The 22,528-nt window shown below is 35.8% G+C and overlaps 3 protein-coding genes across 14 annotated transcripts in view; 1 reads left to right on the top strand and 2 right to left on the bottom strand.

Annotated features, from left to right (window-relative positions):
• Positions 1-3,291, bottom strand: Scgalpha (Sarcoglycan alpha). Of its 3 annotated transcripts, XR_012464823.1 has the most exons (6): positions 2,636-3,291; positions 2,405-2,579; positions 2,034-2,251; positions 1,848-1,931; positions 385-896; positions 1-326 (listed from the first exon to the last, which is right to left on the bottom strand). XR_012464823.1 is itself a non-coding variant. In XM_023166785.2 (5 exons), exons 1-5 carry the CDS (start codon positions 3,193-3,195, stop codon positions 677-679), a joined length of 1,257 nt encoding a protein of 418 aa, XP_023022553.2. In that variant the 5' UTR covers positions 3,196-3,291; the 3' UTR covers positions 1-676. The 3 variants fall into 3 exon arrangements, 2 of the variants coding, with proteins under 2 accessions (XP_023022553.2, XP_023022554.2); XM_023166785.2 differs by having other exon boundaries at positions 1-896; XM_023166786.2 differs by lacking the exon at positions 1,848-1,931 and having other exon boundaries at positions 1-896.
• Positions 3,292-3,722: 431 nt separating this feature from the next.
• On the top strand, positions 3,723-14,464 carry Suv3 (Suv3 RNA helicase). Of its 2 annotated transcripts, XM_074172415.1 has the most exons (12): positions 3,723-4,114; positions 4,167-4,558; positions 4,611-4,722; positions 5,940-6,161; positions 7,153-7,375; positions 7,423-7,542; positions 11,740-11,920; positions 12,595-12,774; positions 12,830-12,978; positions 13,525-13,721; positions 13,778-13,825; positions 14,237-14,464. In XM_074172415.1, the coding sequence occupies exons 1-12, from the start codon at positions 3,802-3,804 to the stop codon at positions 14,419-14,421; spliced, it is 2,322 nt and encodes a 773-aa protein (XP_074028516.1). In that variant the 5' UTR covers positions 3,723-3,801; the 3' UTR covers positions 14,422-14,464. The 2 variants fall into 2 exon arrangements, with proteins under 2 accessions (XP_074028516.1, XP_074028520.1); XM_074172419.1 differs by lacking the exon at positions 13,778-13,825 and having other exon boundaries at positions 3,724-4,114.
• Positions 14,465-14,771: 307 nt separating this feature from the next.
• Positions 14,772-22,528, bottom strand: part of LOC111516433 (probable G-protein coupled receptor No18) — a 231,794-nt gene continuing 224,037 nt past the window's right edge. For 5 of the 9 annotated variants that reach the window (XM_074172433.1, XM_074172438.1, XM_074172429.1 and 2 more), the window contains 3 exons: positions 20,514-20,629; positions 18,253-18,484; positions 14,772-15,273 (listed from right to left, as the gene is read on the bottom strand). In XM_074172433.1, coding sequence (XP_074028534.1) covers positions 14,962-15,273; positions 18,253-18,484; positions 20,514-20,629 — 660 coding nt within the window. In that variant the 3' untranslated portion in view covers positions 14,772-14,961. The remainder of the gene's footprint in view (positions 15,274-18,252; positions 18,485-20,513; positions 20,630-22,528) is intronic. The other 4 variants (XM_074172450.1, XM_074172463.1, XM_074172466.1 and 1 more) reach the window with 4 other exon arrangements.

Genomic DNA, 22,528 nt, shown 5'->3' with positions numbered 1-22,528 from the left:
TAAGATTAAAACTTTTTAATGCGACATGAAAGTTTCTCAAAACTAGATATAATAGCATCAAAATTTTCATAAATTAGACCTGTAATTAATAGGCTGATTTTATTTGTTGTTTTATAACGTGATACAAACATTTTACTGGCTTTGGTTCATGGTTGAATTTTAGCCCATCGACTGAGGTTGACCCCAAGTCAAATTTGAGTTTGAGTTTACTACTAACTCACAGAGATGGCGCTTACTATGACAAAACCCCACACACTCTGATCTTTCGAGGCATATAATGATTGAGAGGGGGGAGGTCATTTACACGACTAATGGCCTATAATAATCTGTAAAATAGAATATGTCAGTTGGATATTGCTTCTATGCATTTTTTGGCGTGCTTACGTCATAATGTCTCACCCTGTTTGATAAGTGGTTTTGCAAATATACCAATAATTAGAAAGTCAATAGTGCAAGTTCCTTAAGCAATAACATCAAAGCCTCTCTACTGCAAGGAATTCACACATAATATATTTGCCATTGAATCTCTCTTTCACTCTCCTAGGAATCAAAGCAACACTGAAGGATCTAATCTAACGAGTATGCAGGGTCATAACGTAAGTCTATTTCTACTCCTGGATGATCCCGTTGGCATTTAACAGTACCATGTCTTTTCTTCCTCTTCACTATCATCCTGTCAAATTTCAGATTTGAATTTTGGTCGTACATACGGCGGGGGGCTAGGTCTGCAGTGCATGCCACGACTGATGGTCGAATTTGGGCTATTGGTATGGCTGTGTAGGTCAGGAGACATACCGTCTCTATTGCTGGAAAAATTGCGAAGAGATTCCGTAGCTTTTTGGATGGTATCGATCTGATCGATTACGTCTGGGGAAAATTGTTCGATGTGACTGGTTCTGAAAATATCGACACTTTATCAATAATTATTATACTTTATTGTGCTGAGATACATAGAGAAAAACATGTTGGAATAAGCGGTCAGTATTTTAAACATGCAATTTTTATGTAAAATGTGTAATATTATAAAATATATTTACATAAAATACATTAACAGGAATCGAGAATGAAGAATTTACAGTGAGCCACGATCTTCTGGTAGAAAAGTTCCATAGAATAAGAGTAAGTAACATAGTTAATGCATAGGTTGTTTCTTATTTGTTGAATAGAACTCAAAACTGTTTGCAATGTAACATTCACATCGAAAATGAGGTAGATTTTAAAAGGAGTGCCCCAAAGCTCAATCCTGGGGCCATAACTGTTCCTTATTTTCATTAGTGATTTGGCTCTGCATTATATATGCTCTTCCAGCAGAACAATGTTCATGACTTTGACCCACCCATTAATTGAACAAGTAACATATATAACGTCTTTGGCTATAACTACAGACGAAAAACTTAATTGAGAAATGTATATGAATATTCTTGTGAGGAAACTCAGTAGAGTATCAGCCCAGCATGGACAAGTGAATTCTCTGTTGAGAAAAAATCAAATACGTGTTTATAGCACCAGAAGGAGAAATAATTTGCATATATCATTTTCGAAATTAGGAATAGGGCAGATCTGTCATTAATACCTAATTGTTTAACAATTTCATGTTTTTCAAGGACACGGTTCCAAATGCCAAGAAATATTTTGAATTGTCTAAAAGTATTGGTACAATCTGATGCATATGTCCATTCCAAAATATGTTAATAATTCAACGTAGAATGTATTATGGTTCTTTGGTGGTTAAATAGTTGAAAAACATCCAATTAGTTATCTTTTTAAGATTCACAATTGAACCAAATGAGTTAAATGTTATCGTCATGCTGATTTTAGTAATTCTGATGAGAGTGGGTGATTTTTACCTCTTATAGATATAATGATTGTAATAATAATCAGTACATATGTGGAATAAGTTTTTGAAGTATTCGTCACTTTCTTCATCCTCTCTGTAAATAATTATAGGATTGTGAAATTTGGGTTTCATCCCAGACAAAAAAATTTATATATGATTGATTTTGTAAGATGGTTGACAAAAATATTATACTCACATTTCATCGTGGTGAAAACACAAAATAAACGATAGAAGCAACCCTAAAACCAACAAAATCATCATCGGAACCAAAACTGACACCAAAACTTCGTGAGTGTAGCTTCTTTGAGGGATTTCCGAAGTTGATACTGGACGCCATCTATCATTGTTATCACCTCTATCTGAATTCACTGAATTCTCATTAGTTTGATGCATGGCAGAATTATTATTATCAACCTGTAAAAAGGAATGATATACATTGAAATACATTTTCTAAATGATTATTGAAAAATGATCTAAACATTTCAAGAGTAGAAAATGTATGCAAACTTGCTTAGATGAGTCAACTTGTGTTTCAAAGGGAATTTGTCATGATCCAATTAAACTTACTAGTCTGAAAGAACACCAATCGAGTGAAAAGCCAGCATCACGAAAATACCTCTCCACAGATGTTCTCTTGAAATCTCTTGGACAAGCTGGCACTTTCCAAAGTGGCTTAACTTCATCCTGAAGTTCAATTAGTTCAGCGGAAAAGGCAGACTCGCTACCCAATCTTATCACCACTCTGAAACATTTTGTCAGTTACCTAAAATTCAACTTCCATGCAAACAATATGTTCACCCTTCGCCTTCGCTGGGGTCTAATGGTTTTCTCGCCCCTAATTCAACAGCTGTACTGAGGAATGTCACATACAAGTCAAAAGCACTATCCTTCCATAACTGCTTACGAAATATATCTTTCAGTGCCTCCATTCTATCTACGATGAAGAAATCTTCAACGTTCAAGTTGTCTATTTTCAGGTGAACTTCATACTTGGCTGGATTCAGTTTTTCCGTTATGATTATGTTCAGATTCTCTACTCTAGTTTCGTAATTTTTCTTATTGAGGGCTATCACTTCTATGGGGATGCTGGCTTTGTTTTTATTAGGCGGAACGCCATACAAGAACCCAGAGTGGTGGCTTTCACTATAAACGTAATTTATCCAGGAGGGTAAATCTGGAGCGTTTAAAAGTGATGCTTGATATACGAATTGATTCTTCATTCCTTCATAGGTCCAGTTGAACATTGGTGGATCTAAACTGATGGCAAAAACTTCAGACATCAATACATTTGCATCTTTTGCTGTAACCAAAGTTGCAAAACTCAATGTTATGAGTTTTAATAGTATTATGAGAATCATTTCTGCAATATATTGTTTGGAGAGGCCCCTTTATTTTTGGATCAATAACATACCATTTATTTTTAAACTTTACCTCTCCACCCAGTTATGTTGCTGCCATCTATGCGAATAGCAACCAACTTCTGTTTAGACAGCTTTCTCCTAAAGCCTTTTTTACATTTTTGAAAAATTGTGAGTAGAAAAAAAGGTTTTTTGTATTAGATTTTCTTCAAAAATGAGCATGGGATCCTGACGGTAATATGCAAAATAAAATTTTCCCAAATGGGAAAACACTATCATTTCTATAGAATATGTCGACAATAATAGATAATGAAACAGAAGTAAAAAGTTTTTAAATTTATTATTGTGTTAGTTTCCATTTCAGATAACATATTCGATAAGATTGAAATGATTTGAATCCACTGTTAAAAATGACATGAAGCGCCTTCAACAAACAGATCAAAGAAACATACCCCCTACAACATCAAAGTACCGTCAGATGAGTGACTCTTCTGTCTGTAAAGTATTCTGTGAAAGACTGAGGCTGACGTTAGCCTGTCAATGTCAATATGTTAACCTATAAGTTTATGAGCTAATTTTTGTTATTCGAATTCTACAGTCAAAAAAATGCTGCAAACTGGCCGCAAAATAAAAAACCTTTGTGCTACAGCTCAAGGCTTATATTTGAACCATTCAAAATTGATAAGTGAAACTGGTGTGAAGTGTTCAGTGGCTTACTTTCAAACTAGAAACAAGAAAACTGATTCTACCTCTATATCTTCTTTATTCGTCCCTGTTCAGATAAAACCCAATCCGGATGACATAAATGTTGGAGCTGAGCTAACAGGTTCTCTGAATAAAGCGGATCTATTGAAGGTTTTGAATAAATTTTACCAAAAAAAGGAAATAAAGCAATTGCTAACTGATAATGGCTTAGACAGTGAGTTATTTTGTCTCATCATATTTGCGTCATACGAAGTGATATGTTTCAGGTTATCTTCAACATCAAGCATACGTGAGCTTTCGACGATATTGTTTGGAAGCTCAGACCTTACCAGTAGACGTTCATGTAGTTTTCAGTGATATCTTGCAAGGATCTGGAAACGTAACTGATATTTTCCCTTATTTCCTGCGACATGCCAAGTTGATGTTTCCCCACTTGGACTGCATGGAAGATTTGAGAAAAATTTCAGATTTGCGGACACCAGCCAATTGGTACCCACAAGCTAGAGCAGTAAATAGAAAAATAATTTTTCATGCTGGTCCTACCAATTCAGGTAAAACCTACCATGCCTTAGAACGTTTCATAACTGCTAAGTCAGGAGTATATTGTGGGCCGCTTAAACTTTTGGCTAGTGAGGTATTCAATAAAACGAACAACAGAGTAAGCTGCAGTAGGTAGTCATTGTAGATTTGTCTACATTGTTTTTTTTTAGGGTACGCCTTGCGATTTAGTGACAGGGGAAGAACGAAATTATGCCGACCCATCAGGAAATCCATCTGGGCATGTTTCTTGTACAGTTGAAATGACATCTGTTACTAGTCAATGTAAGTAAACAGTCTGGTTCAGTTTTGATTATTTTTGAGAACTCATTCCTAATTTTATTGGGGTATGAGAATAGATTTAATTCAATTTGTTCTGATCTTTCAGCAGATTAAGGATTTTTCTAATGATCAAGGGGGTTTTTCAGATATATTTATGTTCCATCTCTGATCTTATGAATCGTGTTTTAAAATTCTTTCAAGATACCAAAAAGAACTACCTACTTTTTACAGAATTTTCATCCCATAGTGTGCTCTATAAGTTGTTATTTCGAACGATATGTATCAAATATAGAAAAAAGAATAGATTGAAAATCAATAAATATAATGCAATATAAATCTTGCGGTGGTAAATGTGAAGAACTGAATTTTGTGATAATATTAAGGAGTTTCTTTTAAAAAGACCGAATTTGAATTCCGTGATATTCAATTTAATATTCATCTAAGACAAGTAGATTCAATCTACGATATGCCCATGTACTGTACTGATTGCTAGCCACAAAAGATGTTAAGGAAGCTTCCACTAAATTAATTCATACGCTGTGCTGCTCTATTCTGTGCAATAAGAATTCATTTTTAGGACATTTAAGGTCGGTACATCTGAGCTGAGACTTTTTTCTCTTCACACATCCCTTCCACAATATTTCTGCCGATTGGAACCCAGGAATCCTATGCTCAACCAAAATTTACTTAACAATCAGGTTAGTGTAGACTGGAAAGTTGTCCTGATGAAGCATCTACCACTTGTTCTTCCACAACTCTGGTTGTTTCTACTAAAGATAATATTCTTCATTTACTGTTTGTTTTCAAAATGGTACTGTTTTCAAAATTGAAGGACGTCTTGGGCATGGATCATCTTTGATGTCTTCTTTTATACCACCCAAAAACCCGTGTTTATGACATACATTAATCCCCATACTCTTGTAGGTTAGAATAGGTTTTTTTGCGGATATACCAAGTTTCATTAAAAATACATTGTTGACACTTTGCTAAATTATAACACCTGCCATTTTTTCGATTAGCAGCAGATACTTGACCTGACACGAATTGCTGTGGCCCAACTGAGTAAGCTAGTGTCATTCAACCGGCTGGAATGTGGAGGGGGAATGTCAAGTGACTTGGCAATATGGTGATTGACCTTGAAGAGGTCCAGTTCCATCATTTTATAGTTATATTTCATATTCTGGTTGTTGTTAAATTTGAATGTTTGATTTTGATTTTAGATGAGGTGGCAGTCATTGATGAAATACAAATGGTTAAAGACCCCCAAAGAGGATGGGCATGGACCAGGGCTTTCCTAGGGCTCATTGCCGAAGAGATTCACCTGTGCGGTGAAGCAGGCGCTGTTGATTTGATCAGACAGATTTGCCTGACCACTGGTGAAGATTTAGAGGTTCGTAACTATAAAAGACTGACTTCGTTAAAAGTTGAAGATTCTGCTGTAGGTTCGTAACACAAATTGGAAGTACTTTGGTTTTAGTTTGACTCTTGTAATGATGTTTCCAATGAAATATAATTTTCATTTTGATAAATAATGATTGGTGAACGGTTATCAGATAGATAGATAGATTTATTGAAGTTTTCAACTCGTACATTTGAAAACCTCATGTCGGTAAAGTGTTTTTCAGTGCGGAAAGCTATCATGGAATGAAAGTCCAATCTCCATGTTGGAAATATGTTTTTGAAAATATTCGGATTATTTATATTATATTATACCAAGGTTTCAAGGATATTAAATCATCATCAAATTTAATCAAAAAAATTATTATCAGGTGAGATGTGTAGATCATTGAATTACATGAAAGAAAACTTCTTTTGAAACAAGTACTGAAGAGCCCTAAGACAGGTGTCTTACAGGGAAATATCGGGTGTCTACCAGTGAGGATGACAGTGTTCAATGTAAGTGAAATTTTTACCTTTCATTCAGTATATTGTGTTGGAATCCTGTGAATGATATCTGATTCAATTCCAAAACGAATGTTTGGAATTCAAACTGAGTAGAGAACATTATTTTTTGTATAATTCAATGTTCATGCAAGGTTATTTGTTTCGAAATAATTTTTCTTTCGTGTAATTCAATGTTTATATGAAAGTAGCTGTTTCAGGAGGGCTTTTTTCTTCCAGTTTGAGTCTGAAAGTCACTTCTTTTCATGGTCTACACATCTATGTACTCAAAATGAGCTACTCATTTTGAAATTGTATGCTTCCTTCCTTTCTTTGAAAGACTCTCAATTTTTTTTTTATCAAGATAGGGTAGTAGAAAGCCAAAAACTATCCCAAAAATTAATCATTCCGTTTCAGTGTAAAAAAATAGTGTTCTTCATCTCGGGTTACTTCCATCAATTCTTTTTATGTTGAGGTCAAGCTAAAAGCAGAGCACTTCGTACTCCCCAATATTATGAAATATTAGAAAAAAAATCAAAATATAATTTTCAGGGTCCCTCAATAATGTTCTTCCAGGAGATTGTGTGGTCTGCTTTAGCAAAAATGATATTTATTCCGTGTCGAGGGGCATAGAGGCTACTGGTAAGGAAGTGGCTGTGATATACGGGGGTCTCCCACCAGGAACGAAATTAGCGCAAGCTGCAAAATTCAACGACCCCGACAATAGCTGTAAGATATTAGTAGCGACTGATGCCATTGGAATGGGTCTTAATTTGTATGTAAACAAACTTCGGATTATTTTGTTTGATTTCCTGTTTTTAGGAGTATACGTAGGATAATTTTTTATTCCCTTATAAAACCGACCATGAATGAGAAGGGGGAAAGAGAGATGGACACGATATCGGTTTCGTCTGCTCTGCAGATTGCAGGAAGAGCAGGAAGGTGAGAACTTGATAAATATACTCGTATCTGTTTGTCAGAAATTGTTACAATTATTTATTCATTTTATTTATTTGAAATAAAACTGTAAAACAAAACATTAACATATAGAGGGGCATTGAAATAATGCCGCTCTCTTTTTTTGTATCTTGACGATTTATACGTGAATGTAGCTTTTTTAGATAGATAGATATTCATTTCTTCTTCTAATCATATAGATTTTGCACTCGTCAAAAATGTGGTTCCGTAGTAAAATACATTTAAAGTAACATACAAATTACAACTAATGTCATAGATTGAGTAATAACTATACTGTAGAAGTATATATTTAATTCAGATGTGAAGGGAGCTTATTATAAAACCTATGTGCATAATAATTTACAGAATATCGGCTGTACGTTAATCATACGAATTCTTGTGTTATAATGGTGAATGTCACTATGCATTTCAAATGTGTGTTGCCTATCAAGAATCCATTATAAGCATCGGAAAATATATAAAGGGGGTACTTTCATAATTATGTTTATCTTAAAGTAGACCCTGATATCTGCTCGAAAACTAAGTCCATTTAATATTCGGACGGCCTTTATCTGAAGGCCAAATAGTTGGGGAAAGTGTGGTGAATGTCCCCAAACAAGGAGTGCCTATGTTGAATAGGAGTGTAGGAAGCTAAAAGAGGCACACATATGGGTTTCATGATTTGCAAGGCTGTACATTTCTGAGAAGAAAAATATTTTTTGATATATTGTTGAAAATGTATATCTCATAGTAATTTTTGGTCTAAAAACAAACCTAAAAATTTTACAGCCTGCTGATAATCAATAAGCTGACTTTGAGTATGTAGTTCTTTGTCTTATTTGCATTAAGACACAGTGGATTTGCAGTAAACCACGGTGATACTCTCAAATGCGCTTTGTGCCTATTAAACTGAGAATCATTAAACCCTTATTCCTATTGGCTAAGGATGTATCGTCAGCATACAACACACAACCTGCAGAAGATAGATTGGTTGGTAGATCAATAATATATACAATGAAAAGAAGAGGCCCCATTACCGAACCCTGTGACACCCTCACGGTGACAGCACCTGCTTCAAATAATTTATTGTTATAATAGACACTCTAAATTGTATTAATTAGGTGGGATTTTGAAAAAGTTCAACTCAAAGAATTGAAACCGTAGTGTTCTGGCTTGGTATGAAAAATATCGTGAAAAACACAATCAAATGCTTTGCTGAGGTCGCAGAAAGTGATTCCTGCAAAGTCCCCATCTTCGAATTCGGACTCAACAGTGTTTACCAGGACAAAAACTGCTATTTCTGTGTTTTCATCTGTGGGAGAACTGTGTTGTGAAGAATAAAATGTATCATATTAATCCACGTACAGTGCATTTCCTTAATGTCCCCCCCCTTTTTATTTTTTGAATGGGCTAACTCAAAAAATGGAAATTTGGGATAATGAAATTAATGCATAAATATTTTATTTTGAAGTGGAATTGACAGGTGAAACTTTCAAAATGGCGACTGGGCGCCATCTGGGAAAAAAAATTAATGTAAAGGGAGAATCTTGTAACACATCTTTTTGAAGCTCCTGACGAATACTTCACTAACTTTGGATTTGAAGTTAATATCTTCACCTACTACAAAATGACGGAACATTTAATAATTTCGTGGAGACAAACACATTAACCCTGCGTCCGATACGTGGGGTGTGACATACCCCAGTCGTAGAAAATTCCATATAACTTGTTGAAATTGGCGCCCCAGCGTCGAATATATTCAGTAGCTTCCGCATATAGCCTCCACTCTCATATTCACATCTCAAATCAGTCTTCGTTTGACCTATGTTCGAAGCAACTGGGGTGCACGAAACCCATGTATCTCTATATGGTCCAAAATCGTGCGCGTTCAAAGAAAACTAAATCGAGTAGTTTTTTAGATTATTCGATAAAAAAAGGTAATTATCAGCGAGAAATGGCCCGTCCTCAGTCTTTATGGGATGAAATAGGAAGTGATCAGAGGCGAAACTGTAGAACCTCCAAATACTTAAACAAAACGGACAAGGAAGGTGTCAAGATTGCCATCGTGCTCCTTATCGAAATACAAAAAACATTTGTAACAAATGCAATAAATTCATATGTCTGGACCATGCGGAAATGTACTGCAAATCTTGCGTAGAAATAGCAAATGTTGATGACTTGTAATTTTTTTTATGTTTTTCGATAATATATTTTTTTCAATATCTATTTTATGATGTTTCATTATCTGTTTGAACCAGCAATTTGATATTTATTTAGTCGTTTTATGTGCAAAAGACTTCTTCGAGTAAACCTACATTTTTTTACATTAAATGAACTCATTGTTTTGGTAAAGGCGGAATATAACGATTTATTGCTCGTTTTGGTAAATCGAAGATAATTTTTTTGCAAAAAGAGATATTACAGTATAGAATTCTCAAAACAACTATGTTAAAATTCAAGAAAATGTTAATTTTAACAGAAAAATCATATTGGGGTTTCACACACCCCACTTGTCTACAACTGTTACAAAAGTCCATGTGTCGGACGCAGGGTTAACATCGATATTTCTAGAAATATTCCATTTTATCTGCCATATGGCAATTCCAACAACCCGAGAAGATTTGTTAAATTATTTTTTGTTTATAAAAATGTAAAAAAAATGTCAGTACGACAATGAACATCATTGTTCAGTAAGAATATTCTTACTAGTAGAAATGTAGAAATGTACCAATATCCAGAAAAAATTAACGTTTAGGCAGGAATATTAGGAAAACATATTGTAGGACCTCTATTTATTGATCAAAATTTAACAGGGGAACTGTATTTGAATATGCTGGAAACTATTGTTGACCCTCTCATCACTGAAATCGTCGAAGCGAATCCTAATGAATTCGATATGGATATTGTATTCCAACAAGATGGAGCACCACCACGTTACTCCAGACAAGTAAGAAACTTTTTCCGGTCGTTGGATTGGCTGTCGAGGTCCTACAGAATGGCCAGCCCGCTCGCCAGATTTGACACCTTTGGACTTTTTTAAGGGGCTATTTGAAGCAAAAGGTGTACGAAACTGAACCTGCTTCAATATTGGTTATACGGCAGAGAATAATAAATATTTGTAGAGATATTGACGTTACTGTGTTCGAAAATGTTCGGCGTGAAGTATTGGGCAGGCTGTTTATATGTCAAGAAGTTCAAGGCAACCATTTCGAGCATTTTATGAACTGACCTCAAGCTTATTACCTCATATTATGTAGTTAAGTGTCAATTTATTCAGGCAATTATTAAAAGTTCCGCCATTTTGTAGTAGTTGAAGATATTGACATTATATTCTAGGGTTGTGAAGCCATCTTGAAAGTTTCATATGTCAATTTCACTTCAAAATAAAGTATTCATGCATTAATTTCATTATCCCAAATTTGAATTTTTTGTGTCGACCCGTTCAAAAAATAAAAGGGGGAGACATTAAAGAAATACACTGTACTTTGTTTTGGCAAGATTATATTGAATAGTATTGAATGATCCAATCTAATTTAGCACATTTTCAAAGATTGAAGATTCTATGATTTTTCTGATATGACCTTTATAACTTTATGCGTTATAAATTATATTTTATTGTAATTTATTATAGGATAACCAAAGTCTATTGAGGTTTCTAAGAGTTCTGTTTGAAAAAAAATAAGGTGACTGTTCAATTTTGCGGGCTACGTATGTTCAATTAGCGATTTCCTACACAGTAAATTCCTCACAAGTTCAACTGCATTGTCTTTGGCCTCTGGTTTTAATGTTTAAAAGGCCAATTCTCATTCTGGCTAAATCTGCTGTTGCAGTTGTATGAACAAATTAAACCTTTTTTTTGTCAAGTTAAAATTGGTTCCCGTTTAGTATATTGTTTTATATGGATATTAAGATGAATATTCGAAAAGAATATAAATAATAAATAACACCACTAATTTGATTTTGATTTATTTATTACTCTAAAAATGAATGCTGAACAATTTGGCCGCCATGGATCGGGAATCAAGGTACATGCATATAAAAAGTGAACAAATTATCACACCAATATATGGATTCCCGATACAGGATGATACAAAGACATACATAACATATATATTTGATATATATTTGGTATGCAGCATGTGAAAAACTGATATGAAATTTCACCCAACTCCTTCTTTGTAGATATGGCACCCAATGGCAGGAAGGTTATGTAACGACATTCAAAGAAGAAGATCTAAAAACCTTGAAAACACTTCTGGCTTCACAACCTGAACCTATATCACAAGCAGGATTGCATCCTACGTCAGACCAGATAGAACTCTATGCTTACCATTTACCTAATTCTGGTTTAAGTAATCTAATGGTTTGTATCTATAGTTGAAATGAAGTGGACAAACTTCACAATTTCGATTGAAAGCAATATTTTAACACGCTTTTATTAGCTTCACCTGTATGTTTGTTTGTAACTCTCAAGCTCGAGATCTGTATTTGACAGAATTATCAACATTATTGCTTGATCTATTCGCGGGCAGATGGCGCTGTACGTAACTTCCTTGATATATCGATATTATTGCTTGATCTATTCGCGGGCAGATGGCGCTGTATGTAACCTCCTTGATATATAGATATTATTGCTTGATCTATTCGCCGGCAGATGGCGCTGATATAATTGATATAATTCGAACTCACTTTACACGTATTTCTTCATTTGTATTTTTTTTATTAACACGCGCGCCTGCTGCCCTATTATTAATTAACACACTTATATTAGCTTCACCTGTATGTATGTATGTATGTTTGTTTGTAACTCTTGTTTCTCTTCTATGAAACAGCGTTTCATGGGTAGCAGTGTTCATACAGAATACACATACGTTGCTTTTTTCTAGAACTCTCGCGAAGTTTTTCAGGAATTTTAATTCTTCAACAATATAAACAACCTTCGAGTTGAATATTAGCGGTGTCTTGTCTATTAATGAAGAGACAGATTGAATCAAACCCCTTTTTGTTTTTAAATATTATATTCGATCTTTTTTTCAGGATATATTTGTAACTTTATCAACGGTGGATGATTCGTTGTATTTCATGTGTCAAACCGAAGATTTTAAATTCCTGGCAGACATGATACAGCACGTCCCGCTACCCCTAAAGTCTAGGTACCTATTCTGCTGCGCCCCAATAAACAAGAAGATGCCTTTCGTCTGTACTATGTTCTTGAAGGTAAGCCAGGAAATGATTGGTTGATTTTTCGAGTCTCATGTTTTTCAATTTTTAGTTTACTAGGCAGTATAGTAAGAATGAAATGATTACATTTGACTGGTTGTGCAGGAATATAGGTTGGCCGTTGCAGCCCCCCAAATCTATTATTGATTTGGTGCACTTGGAAGCTGTGTTCGATGTTTTGGATCTCTACTTGTGGTTGAGGTAATTTTATTTTTTGTTTTCAGTTAAGAGTGACCTTGAAAATTGTAGTGTAGTGGTAGTACTTACTAGTGATTTTTTTAGCAGTCGAGAGTACATTGTCATGTTTCATAATTTTTGACTTCTTGCAGAAATAATTTTTTAAACATTTTTTACAAATGATACCAATGGTTCTTTGATAAATGACTCTTACTGTAATAAAAACGCAGTGGACTTCACTACTTCACTAGTTCACAATACATCACACACTAAATCACAATATTCCAACACCAAAACAAACTAGACTTCTCTGTGGCTTGTTTATTTTTCGTTCCATGCTTAGACAGCTGACAAGTGACAACTTCAAACTTAACTTTAAACTTCTTATTCAGTGATTGCGTGGCTTGTATTTATATAGTTCAAAAAATTCTCTACTTTTCAGAAGATGAACCTTCAGAAGGTTTCAGTATTTCACCCCATTTGAAGTTTGACAAAGTAATCCTGATGTGATAACAAAAGTTTGGTTTGATCAAAAACCGTTCTGAAATTGAATTTTCTTTACCATTTCAGTTATAGATTCATGGATTTGTTCAACGAACCTGATCTGGTTAGAGATATGCAGCGAGAGTTGGACCAAATTATTCAGCAGGGTATAGTTCAACTCACGAGGTTGTTGAGGAATTCTGAGACTGGAATTAGTTCCGGAACGGCTGTCATTGATGATGATGAATTTTCAATGAAAACGGAAAAGCAGACGTATTTCAGAGGTAAAGTCCAATTGAGATGTACATTTTTTCTAAATGATCAAATCTGTTTTCTTCAGTTACCACAAAAGATAAGATATTTTCGAGAAAGAGATGTGACAACTGGAGTAAGTGATGGTTTTTTTCTCTCATCCAAATTTTGAAAGTTAGCTTTCAATCAGTAGGTTCATAGGAGAGCTTTTTTGTGACAAGAATCGCCGGATGTTTCTGAAAGTCGTTCAAATCGGTAGTATTCCAATCTCTCCCATAATTATGGAATATATTTTCTATTGGTATAAGATATGTCAGAATTTTTTATATATCAAAGATTTAGAGTAATGATCAAATGATTCAATTCATATTTCCAATTAAACTAGTGACATTTTACGACTGTTAGCTAAAGCAGTGTGTGTGTGGTGCCTCATCACTTTTGATGATGGCTACCGCAGTTGTAGTCGAAAAGTCGGGCATAAATCCGTAAGACCTTGGCAAACCTGGAAAATAGATTTCACACTTTGATAACTATTGGTTTGTTTCAGGTCAAAAGTCGTCGGTCATTGGCAGAGGAAGATTAACTGAACGCTTACTGGCTCAAGGTATATTAACACCAAATATGTTACAAGAACTGAAGAAAGAGTGGAATGCGAAGACAAACACTGATAATTTGGGGGAAAACGTAGGTGATGATCCTAAGAAGATACGAAGGAAAAGAAAAACAAAGTAGATGTGGATGTTTCATAATTTTCATTAAAGAAATACCTGCAAAATGTTGTTTTATATGAAGGTTTCTTCAAAAGGTACAGATTGCGGAACATTCGTTGTCTTTCTCATCAAAAAGTATTAATAATGATAACTTTTCACGTGAATTCTGTCCGACCTTGATATCTGTTCCCGTTCAAACGATAAGAGAGGAGGGGGAATATTCAATTCCGCACTGTATACATTTTTGTTTGAAAGTAGCAAGGGAACATGTAATAGAATTGTTTGTGTCTTTGATATGTGCCCCACGTTGGGCGCCAAAGGATTCAACCAATTTCCCCACGGGAGATGGAACACTTAAGGAAATATCACCAACCAATTTCATTTGAACTTTATTGACTACTTATAATGTATAACAAAAACCAACACATTACTTTAAAGTAAATGTCTTTTATACAGTCTATTTCACCAGGTTACCAGTATGACTAGAACAGTAAACGGTAGTACAACAAAAATAAATATCTAACTTTAACATACAGAGTCCTCTACATATTTCCAACGAAACTTATCGATGCTGCGAAGCAAAATCGGCCCGCCGATTTTTCCGGAAGTGCCTCACGGTCAGTCTCCAAAACGCTATTCGAAAGTCGGGGCTATAAAACGCGTAGATGAAGGGGTTGATAGCAGAATTCAGCCAGCCCAGCCACGTCAGGTAGGACATTATTATAGCGGTGAACTCGTTGGTGTGGATGAATGGTGTGAGGAGATACAGGATGAAAAACGGAAGCCAGCAAGCTATGAATCCTCCCATAACGATGCTGAGAGTTTGGGCCGTTTTGGTTTCTCTCCTGAAGGAAGATACCTGCAAATAAGAATCCTGCAATGAGAAAAACTCATGTTAGGCCTAGCTTGGTACTGAAACTCGGAATCAAAAATTGTGTGATATGAAACTTGAAATTGATCACAAAGATTTTGTGTTAACCTAAATGATTTGTCGCTTCCGTTTTTATTTTTGGTAGCCTCGACTCCATCTAAGATGGAAGCCAAACCTTTGAATCGATCTTCTAATAGAAAAGTTGCTTTGTTTATTCGCAAAAAAGTGACAGTTGCAATCTAATTCTCGATAGTGCTGAACCAGGTCGCTTCACTTTTTACTTCTTTGTTTAGAACGGCGGTGCGGATCGCAAAGACCCATAACTTAAATCGATACGACCAATCAGCCTTACATCCTTCCTGTTGAAAGGACTTGAGATGATATTGGACGGACACATCAGGAAGGTGGCATTATATGCATACGCTCTGAATAACCACCAGTATGCTTATCAAACCGGCTAATCGACAGATTTAGCATTACACAACCTTGTAGAGAAAATCTCCCAATCCTTCGACAACAAGGAGATTGCGGTTGCTGTATTTCTCAATATTGAAGGAGCATTTGACAATGCACTACCTAAGTCTATACGATAATCTCTGGCTGGAAGGTATAGAATCGACCATAACTGGCTGGATCTATGCCATGCTGGTAAACAGAACTGCAACTACAACTCTTCAAAGCGAGGCCATTCTTCTTCTTCTTCTTATGGCTCTGCCTTTTCGGCAATTTGCCAAAGCGAGGCCATTAGGTTCAAGGTCACCAGAAGCTGTCCTCAAGGTAGGGTCCTATCTTCCCTTCTGTGGTCGCTCCTGATAGATAGTCTGCTTGATGCCCTCGACAGAAGAAAAGTAGATCTGCAAGCTTATGTAGATGACCTTGTCATCTTGGCAAGGTGCACGTCGGGAAGTGTAGCTCGTAATATCCTCCAAAGCACGATGGACGTTGTTCACAGTTGGGGCCTGAGGGAGCAGATGTCTCTCAACCCCAGCAAAACTGTGATAATCCCCTTCACCAGGAGGAGACAATTTGACGATCTAACGCAACTTTCCTTCAATGGTGAGGTCATTCCATTTGGAACGGAGGTGAAACATCTTGGCATTGTCACCTGGAACGCTCACTTGGAAAAAGTTTTACACAAAGCCAGACTGTCCCTATGGACATGTCGAAGGATTTGTGGTGAAACTTGGAGGTTAGGTCCCAAACAAATACATTGAATTTATGTGATGATTGTGCAACGAAACTCTTCAATCTCAGGGTTCAATAAATCGTCATTAATAATTTCACTGGTTTATTAATAATTTTTACAAAATAGCCTTCGGCTTTACGAAGAGCAAAAACAATATTAAATGAACTAGTTACATACAACTGTTCGCTACGGCAGTTCGGGCCGTTCTTCCCCGTTGTCCCCAGTGTACCCGCTACTTCTCACACTTTACACGTTGCCACTTCTAACATTTTTTTGTCTGTACAGTAAATAACCGTCACAATTGTCAGACCAATGATCACTTATGGTGCAATTGCCTGGTGGCCGAAGGCTTTACAGAAAACAGCCCAGGCGGAGCTCTTTGACTTACAGAGACAAGCTTGTCTGGTTATCAGTGGTGCCATCAGTACTACTCCGTCAGAGCGGCCATGGAGATCCTTTTAGATCTACCTCCTAGGTAGAGAGGCTAGATGGACTGCATATAGACTTGTGAACATTGCCAATTGCACAAATCAATTCAATGCAGAGTGCAACAGACTGTTGGTTGACATTGGAAGTCACAACATTCTGAAAATGACCTCTAACTTATGCCTCTAACTGTCAACTACGAACTGCCTAATAAAAAACTGTTCCCAGGAAGAGAGGACTGGATCCTCTGGGAGAAGGAAATATTAAGAGAGCAGATAGTTGTTGGTTCACAGATGAATCAAAAACAACTTTCGGTTCCGGTAAAGGTTGCAGACCCAGGACAGAGATATCAACCTGCCTAGGAACCTATGCGACTGTATTTCAAGCGGAAATTTACGCTATTGAATTGTGTGCGGAGAGATTGGAAGAATCCAACCTCATACACAAGTCAATAAAAATATTCTCGGACAGTCAAGCGGCGTTGGAAGCTCTTGGCTCCTACCGAGCAACGTCTAAATTGGTAGCAAATTGCCAAAAACGACTCTCCCCAAAAGGAAGACTTAACAGATTGTCTCTGGTCTGGATTCCTGGCCATACTGGCCTGGAAGGCAATGAGGCTGCTGATTCCCTTGCAAAGGAGGGTGCTGCAAGCAGCTTCATCGGACCAGAACTTGTTATTGGCATCGCTTTAGACTTTGCCAAACAAAGATTGAACACCTGGATGGCAAGAAGATGTATAGACTTCTGGCAGAATCTTTCAGGATTGGCTCACTCCAAGGCGTTTATTCACCCTTCGAAGCTTGATACGAAACATTTGTTGGACTACAGTGGGGATGAACTACGATATCTAACAGGTATTCTCACAGGTCAGTCATTTGAATTATCTTATGCAAAGACTCGGACTGTTGGAAGACAGTGTGTGTCACCTCTGTTTGGAAAATGATGAAACAGCAGAGCACATACTTTGTGCCTGCCCCGCTTGGGAACGGAATCAGGTTTTTAGAGTTCGGCAGAGCCATCTTACCTGAAAGACCATTCACCATACAAACTAATCGGCTTCATTAAGAAGCTGGGTTTATTTGGTCGAGTTTGAATAGGTGTGAGCCACAATAAACCCTTGCGGGTTGCGGTGAACCTAACCTAACCTAGAACAGCGGATTTCGAACTATTCTTCTGTGATGCAGTCAAGTACACCTGAGATATGTGGCAGGTGTCTGCCGCGAATATGTCCTTTTGGACACTGAATTTACATGATATACAACAGTTTTTATATTGTTATGTTATATCGGTTTTGAAAGCATCTGATAGATGTTGATTTTTTAAAACGATGCAAAGGTTAGGATCTTTATTACGTTACAAAATTGTCATACCCTGGAAGCAGGCTCAAAATTCAGCATGGAGGCATCCAGATTCAGAGATTCAGGTCTTGTGCGCAGGGGAAAGGACGCCCTGTATAGGCTTGCTTGTCTGGAGGAAGATAGTGGCTCATGGACGTGGGCGAAGGAATAGTTGATGTTGGAACGGAGAGATCTCGTTGGGGTGACGGTCTTCTTTGGTTGATCGTTGTGGTTTTTGTGGTTGAGTACTTCTGGGGAATGACTGCTGAAAATTTTTAAAAAGGGGTGTATGGGCGATCGTCAAAATACTTGTGATAATAGCCAAAAAAAATGTAATACCGTACTTGACCATACATTTCATTTATAGTACGTTTTTTTTAACAAATGATGCAACATTCAACATTCATCATACCTTTTTGTAATATACACAATATGAATACTTCCTAACCAAATAATGAGTAACATTTTTGAAAGAGTGATCTACAAATTAATGAATGTTTCAATACCAATAATCTGTTATTGCTATTGCAATGTGGTTTTAGGCAGTGTTTTATAGTAGGGCTACAGCTATTGCTACTGTTACACAAGACATTGTTGGGGGATTTGATAAGAGAATAATTAGCACTCTGTTATTACTAAATTTTTCGAAAGCATTTGATACCATCAATCATGAGTATGAAACTCAAATAATATGGTTTTGATAGTGCTGCCTTATCTCTCATCTGGTCTTATTTACTTGGTCGATCTCAAAAAGTTGTTGTTGATGGTCATCACTTCTTACCAATATTCTATCAGGAGTACCACAGGGTTCCATTTTGAGACCTTTATTGTTCATCATTTATACTACTGACATTATCTCGTCCATCAAGAAATGTAAAATACAGGCGTATGCTGATGACGAACAATTATACATGCATTTTAAAATCGATGAGTATGCTGAGTATGCTTCAACACTGATCTTGATTTGATCAATGGGCTATTAAGTGAACATGATTTGAAAGTTGATCCTAATGAAACAATGATGATGCATTTTGGATCGCAGAAGAATCGTAAATTTGCAGAAAACAATTTCCATTTAGAACTAGGTCATACTATCTTGACTCCTGTCAATACAGCTGAAAACTTAGGGGTGATGCTTGACACTGATCTTAGATTCACTGGTCATGTTAAAAATTTAATGAAAAAAGCTAATATGATAGTTTGGTGCTAAGCCATTTCAACTACTGTGACTTCATATATGGGCCATAGTTATATGATTCAGATAAAAAAAAAATACAAAAAGTGCAAAATTCTTGTTGCCGCCTAATTTATGGACTTCGTAAGTATGATTCAATTTCTGAAGCCTTCAAAAACTGCCGCTGGATCAATATGAAAAACCGTATGATTCATCATTTGGTTTGTTTTGTTCATAAATTGATTACCCTTCCCCATTCTCCCCTTTTGATACAAAAACTAATTCTGCCCGAAAATATTCACTCAAGAAACATTAGACAAATTAACTATGCCACAACATCGCACTGCACAGTTTCAGAAATCATTTCTTTTTGGTGCTGTAAAACTCTATAATTCATTGCCCGAGCAATTGAAGAGAGTCAATATCAGAAAATTCAAATACAGGTATAAAAATTATATCTATGATAGTCAGTAATGTCAACTTTTGCTCATTGGACAAATTAATAAACAACAGATCAATTAAATTTAATTATTTATCAGGGTAATCACAAATTATTATTTTTATTTATGTCTCTTATTTCGTGGTACCATCACTGTTAGTTGTCTTTTATTCCTGTATGTTCGCGTGCATTATGGAGTGGTGCTTGTTGGTTGAGTTAGAGTAGCTTTGAGCTAGACTTCGCCAATGAGTACCATAATCTCCTGTAACTTGTTTTCATTTTCAAATGTATCTTTGTATTGAAGAAAAGAGAAATGAAACTTTCTATTTTTTTACCACTTCTATTTGTAACTAACGTTACTGCAGTTTCGTCCTATACGGACATTTTCAAACTTATACAATAAGTTTATTGTATAATATCCGTATATATCCGTTCAAACTTATACAATAAGTTTATTGTATAATATCCGTATATGTCCGTATAGGACGAAACTGCAGAACCGTTAGTTGCAAATAAAAATGATATCCTACCACGTAGTATCGGCTACATCCATCAATTTATATCTTTGAATAGTTTTTTTGTATTATCAAAATCAGATTTTTATAAATATTAGTTTTATATTGGGAAACGTTAGGTCTAATTTAGTTTGAATAATTCAATAAAACAAAATGAAATAATTACCATGCATTTATATGGTGATAATACCTGGAACATTTCAGATTTGCTTCCTCACATTCTGATGAGATTCTGTCTACATCAGACTCTTCCCTGGTATTCAGTATCAACTTGGCACCTTTCTGAAAATTGAAAAAAAATCAGTATAACGAACTGAAGATATATTATTACTGGAATTTTATGCCATTACCAAACCGTTATTTTAACACCTCGGCACGTGTTTCGATCACCAAGTGATTATCTTCAAGAGAAAGATCAATGAGATGAGTTTGGTGATCGAAACACGTGTCGAGGGGTTGAAAAAATAACGGTTTGGTGTTAGAAACAAACTCCAGTAAGATTCATTACTACAACAAAGGTTTCAAAACGTGCATCACAAGTGAAGATACATTATTGCATGTTTTTATAAAAAGTTTCCCACAGTATTTAGTATTTTATTGTTATTTTTTCATTCAATTACAAAGTGAATAGGTTACAGTTATTTATGGAATAACACATCGGGCAAATGGCCTCTACGACTTTGATGACATACATACACACACACACACACACTTTTATTGAAATTTTCCATGCCCATTTTGTATAAATGTGGTTGAATTTCCTTTTTCAATGCACAATTGGGTGTGGGTTTGTTGAAATACTCCTTCGACTTCAAAAAATCCCATTAAAAGAAATCTAAAGGTGTTGAGTCACACCATTCAGGAGAGATCACCGAAAAAACAGAGTACACAATTTGGAAATGTCTCTGGTGTGAAAAAGAGTTTTCAATAGATCAATTTTACATTGTACGTGTGACCTTGAAAGATAACGATTCGAGCGAAACTGATACATAGTACGCCGAACCAAGCCATACTGCGCAAAGTGTAACTGCGCAACACCAAACTATACCGCTCTCTCATTGGCTGGTGTCCCAGAATCGGCTTTGGTGATCTACTTAATTTGAACTACTACCATATACATTATGTGATAAAATTTGAATTTGAAATAGAATTTCACAGCAATTAGGACTTCTAATCACAAAGTAACCTGTATTGTGAATAGTTGAAGATATTGGCATCTCAAAGGCTAAACAAACCAATACAAAGAAATGATGCCGCTGCCAATTATTCCACGTGGACTGATGAGTTGGCGGTTCGTATTGGATAATTTTTACTAACCAAGTTTTATGATTGGCTGAAGAGTCATAAAATTAAATTTGAAGTCATGTTACGGTGAAGAATATAATGTGGGGATAGTATCGCTGTTGTGTCCTGTAGTAGGGTATCTACATCTACATCTCAAGTTTGGTTTCGAGGGAAAGAAACAATTACAAGCAACATTAGATTTAACTGAAATCTCTTTCTCAACTGTACGTAAAATAGTCAAAACAAACCTTATGAACGCAAAACACAATGTGATACAGGATTACCAAAACCTTCAGATGTTCATCTGATAAAATCATTAAAAAAAACAATATACGACTGTTACAAAAGCAATGAGATTCCTACAACTGAAATAAGAAAGAAGTTGAATACTATGGACACACCATACTGAGACTTCCCTCCTATTTTTGTGTTTTCAATCAATACCATCGAGTTGATTTGGGGAAAATTGAAACAAAGCATCAGGCGTGAAAATAATTTTCCAAAATTCGATAAGAAGGTAATAGAGCTGGTTAAAGAAGAAGTATCTAATATTACCGAAGAACACTGGCAGAAAAGGATTAAAAGAGTAATTTTGTTGAGAAAGACTATATGGAGATTGATCATTGCCATATCAATATATATAAAATCGACAAAGGTTAATGCAGTCAAGCTGCTGGAAGATAATTCCATGAAAATCAAAAGATAAATAGATGAGTACTTTCTGATCATGGCATTTCAGGTTAGCTTCCAAATTTCTGCTACCGCAGTTGTCGGTTGATTGGTCAAACCACCAACACTGACATAAAAACTTGGCAAGTTGACTTGGGTGTCACACCAATAGGTTGTTCCACTTATGTTTCACTTTCGTTCACGCATCTATTTTTATCAAGTACTTTT

Source organism: Leptinotarsa decemlineata, unplaced genomic scaffold (assembly GCF_025532065.1).
Source record: "Leptinotarsa decemlineata unplaced genomic scaffold, Ldec_3_MD MMD2_P_RNA_scaffold_12, whole genome shotgun sequence".
Classification (NCBI taxonomy): domain Eukaryota; kingdom Metazoa; phylum Arthropoda; class Insecta; order Coleoptera; family Chrysomelidae; genus Leptinotarsa; species Leptinotarsa decemlineata.
Note: the sequence above shows the minus strand (reverse complement) of the source record. Positions and strands in the feature narration are given on the sequence as shown.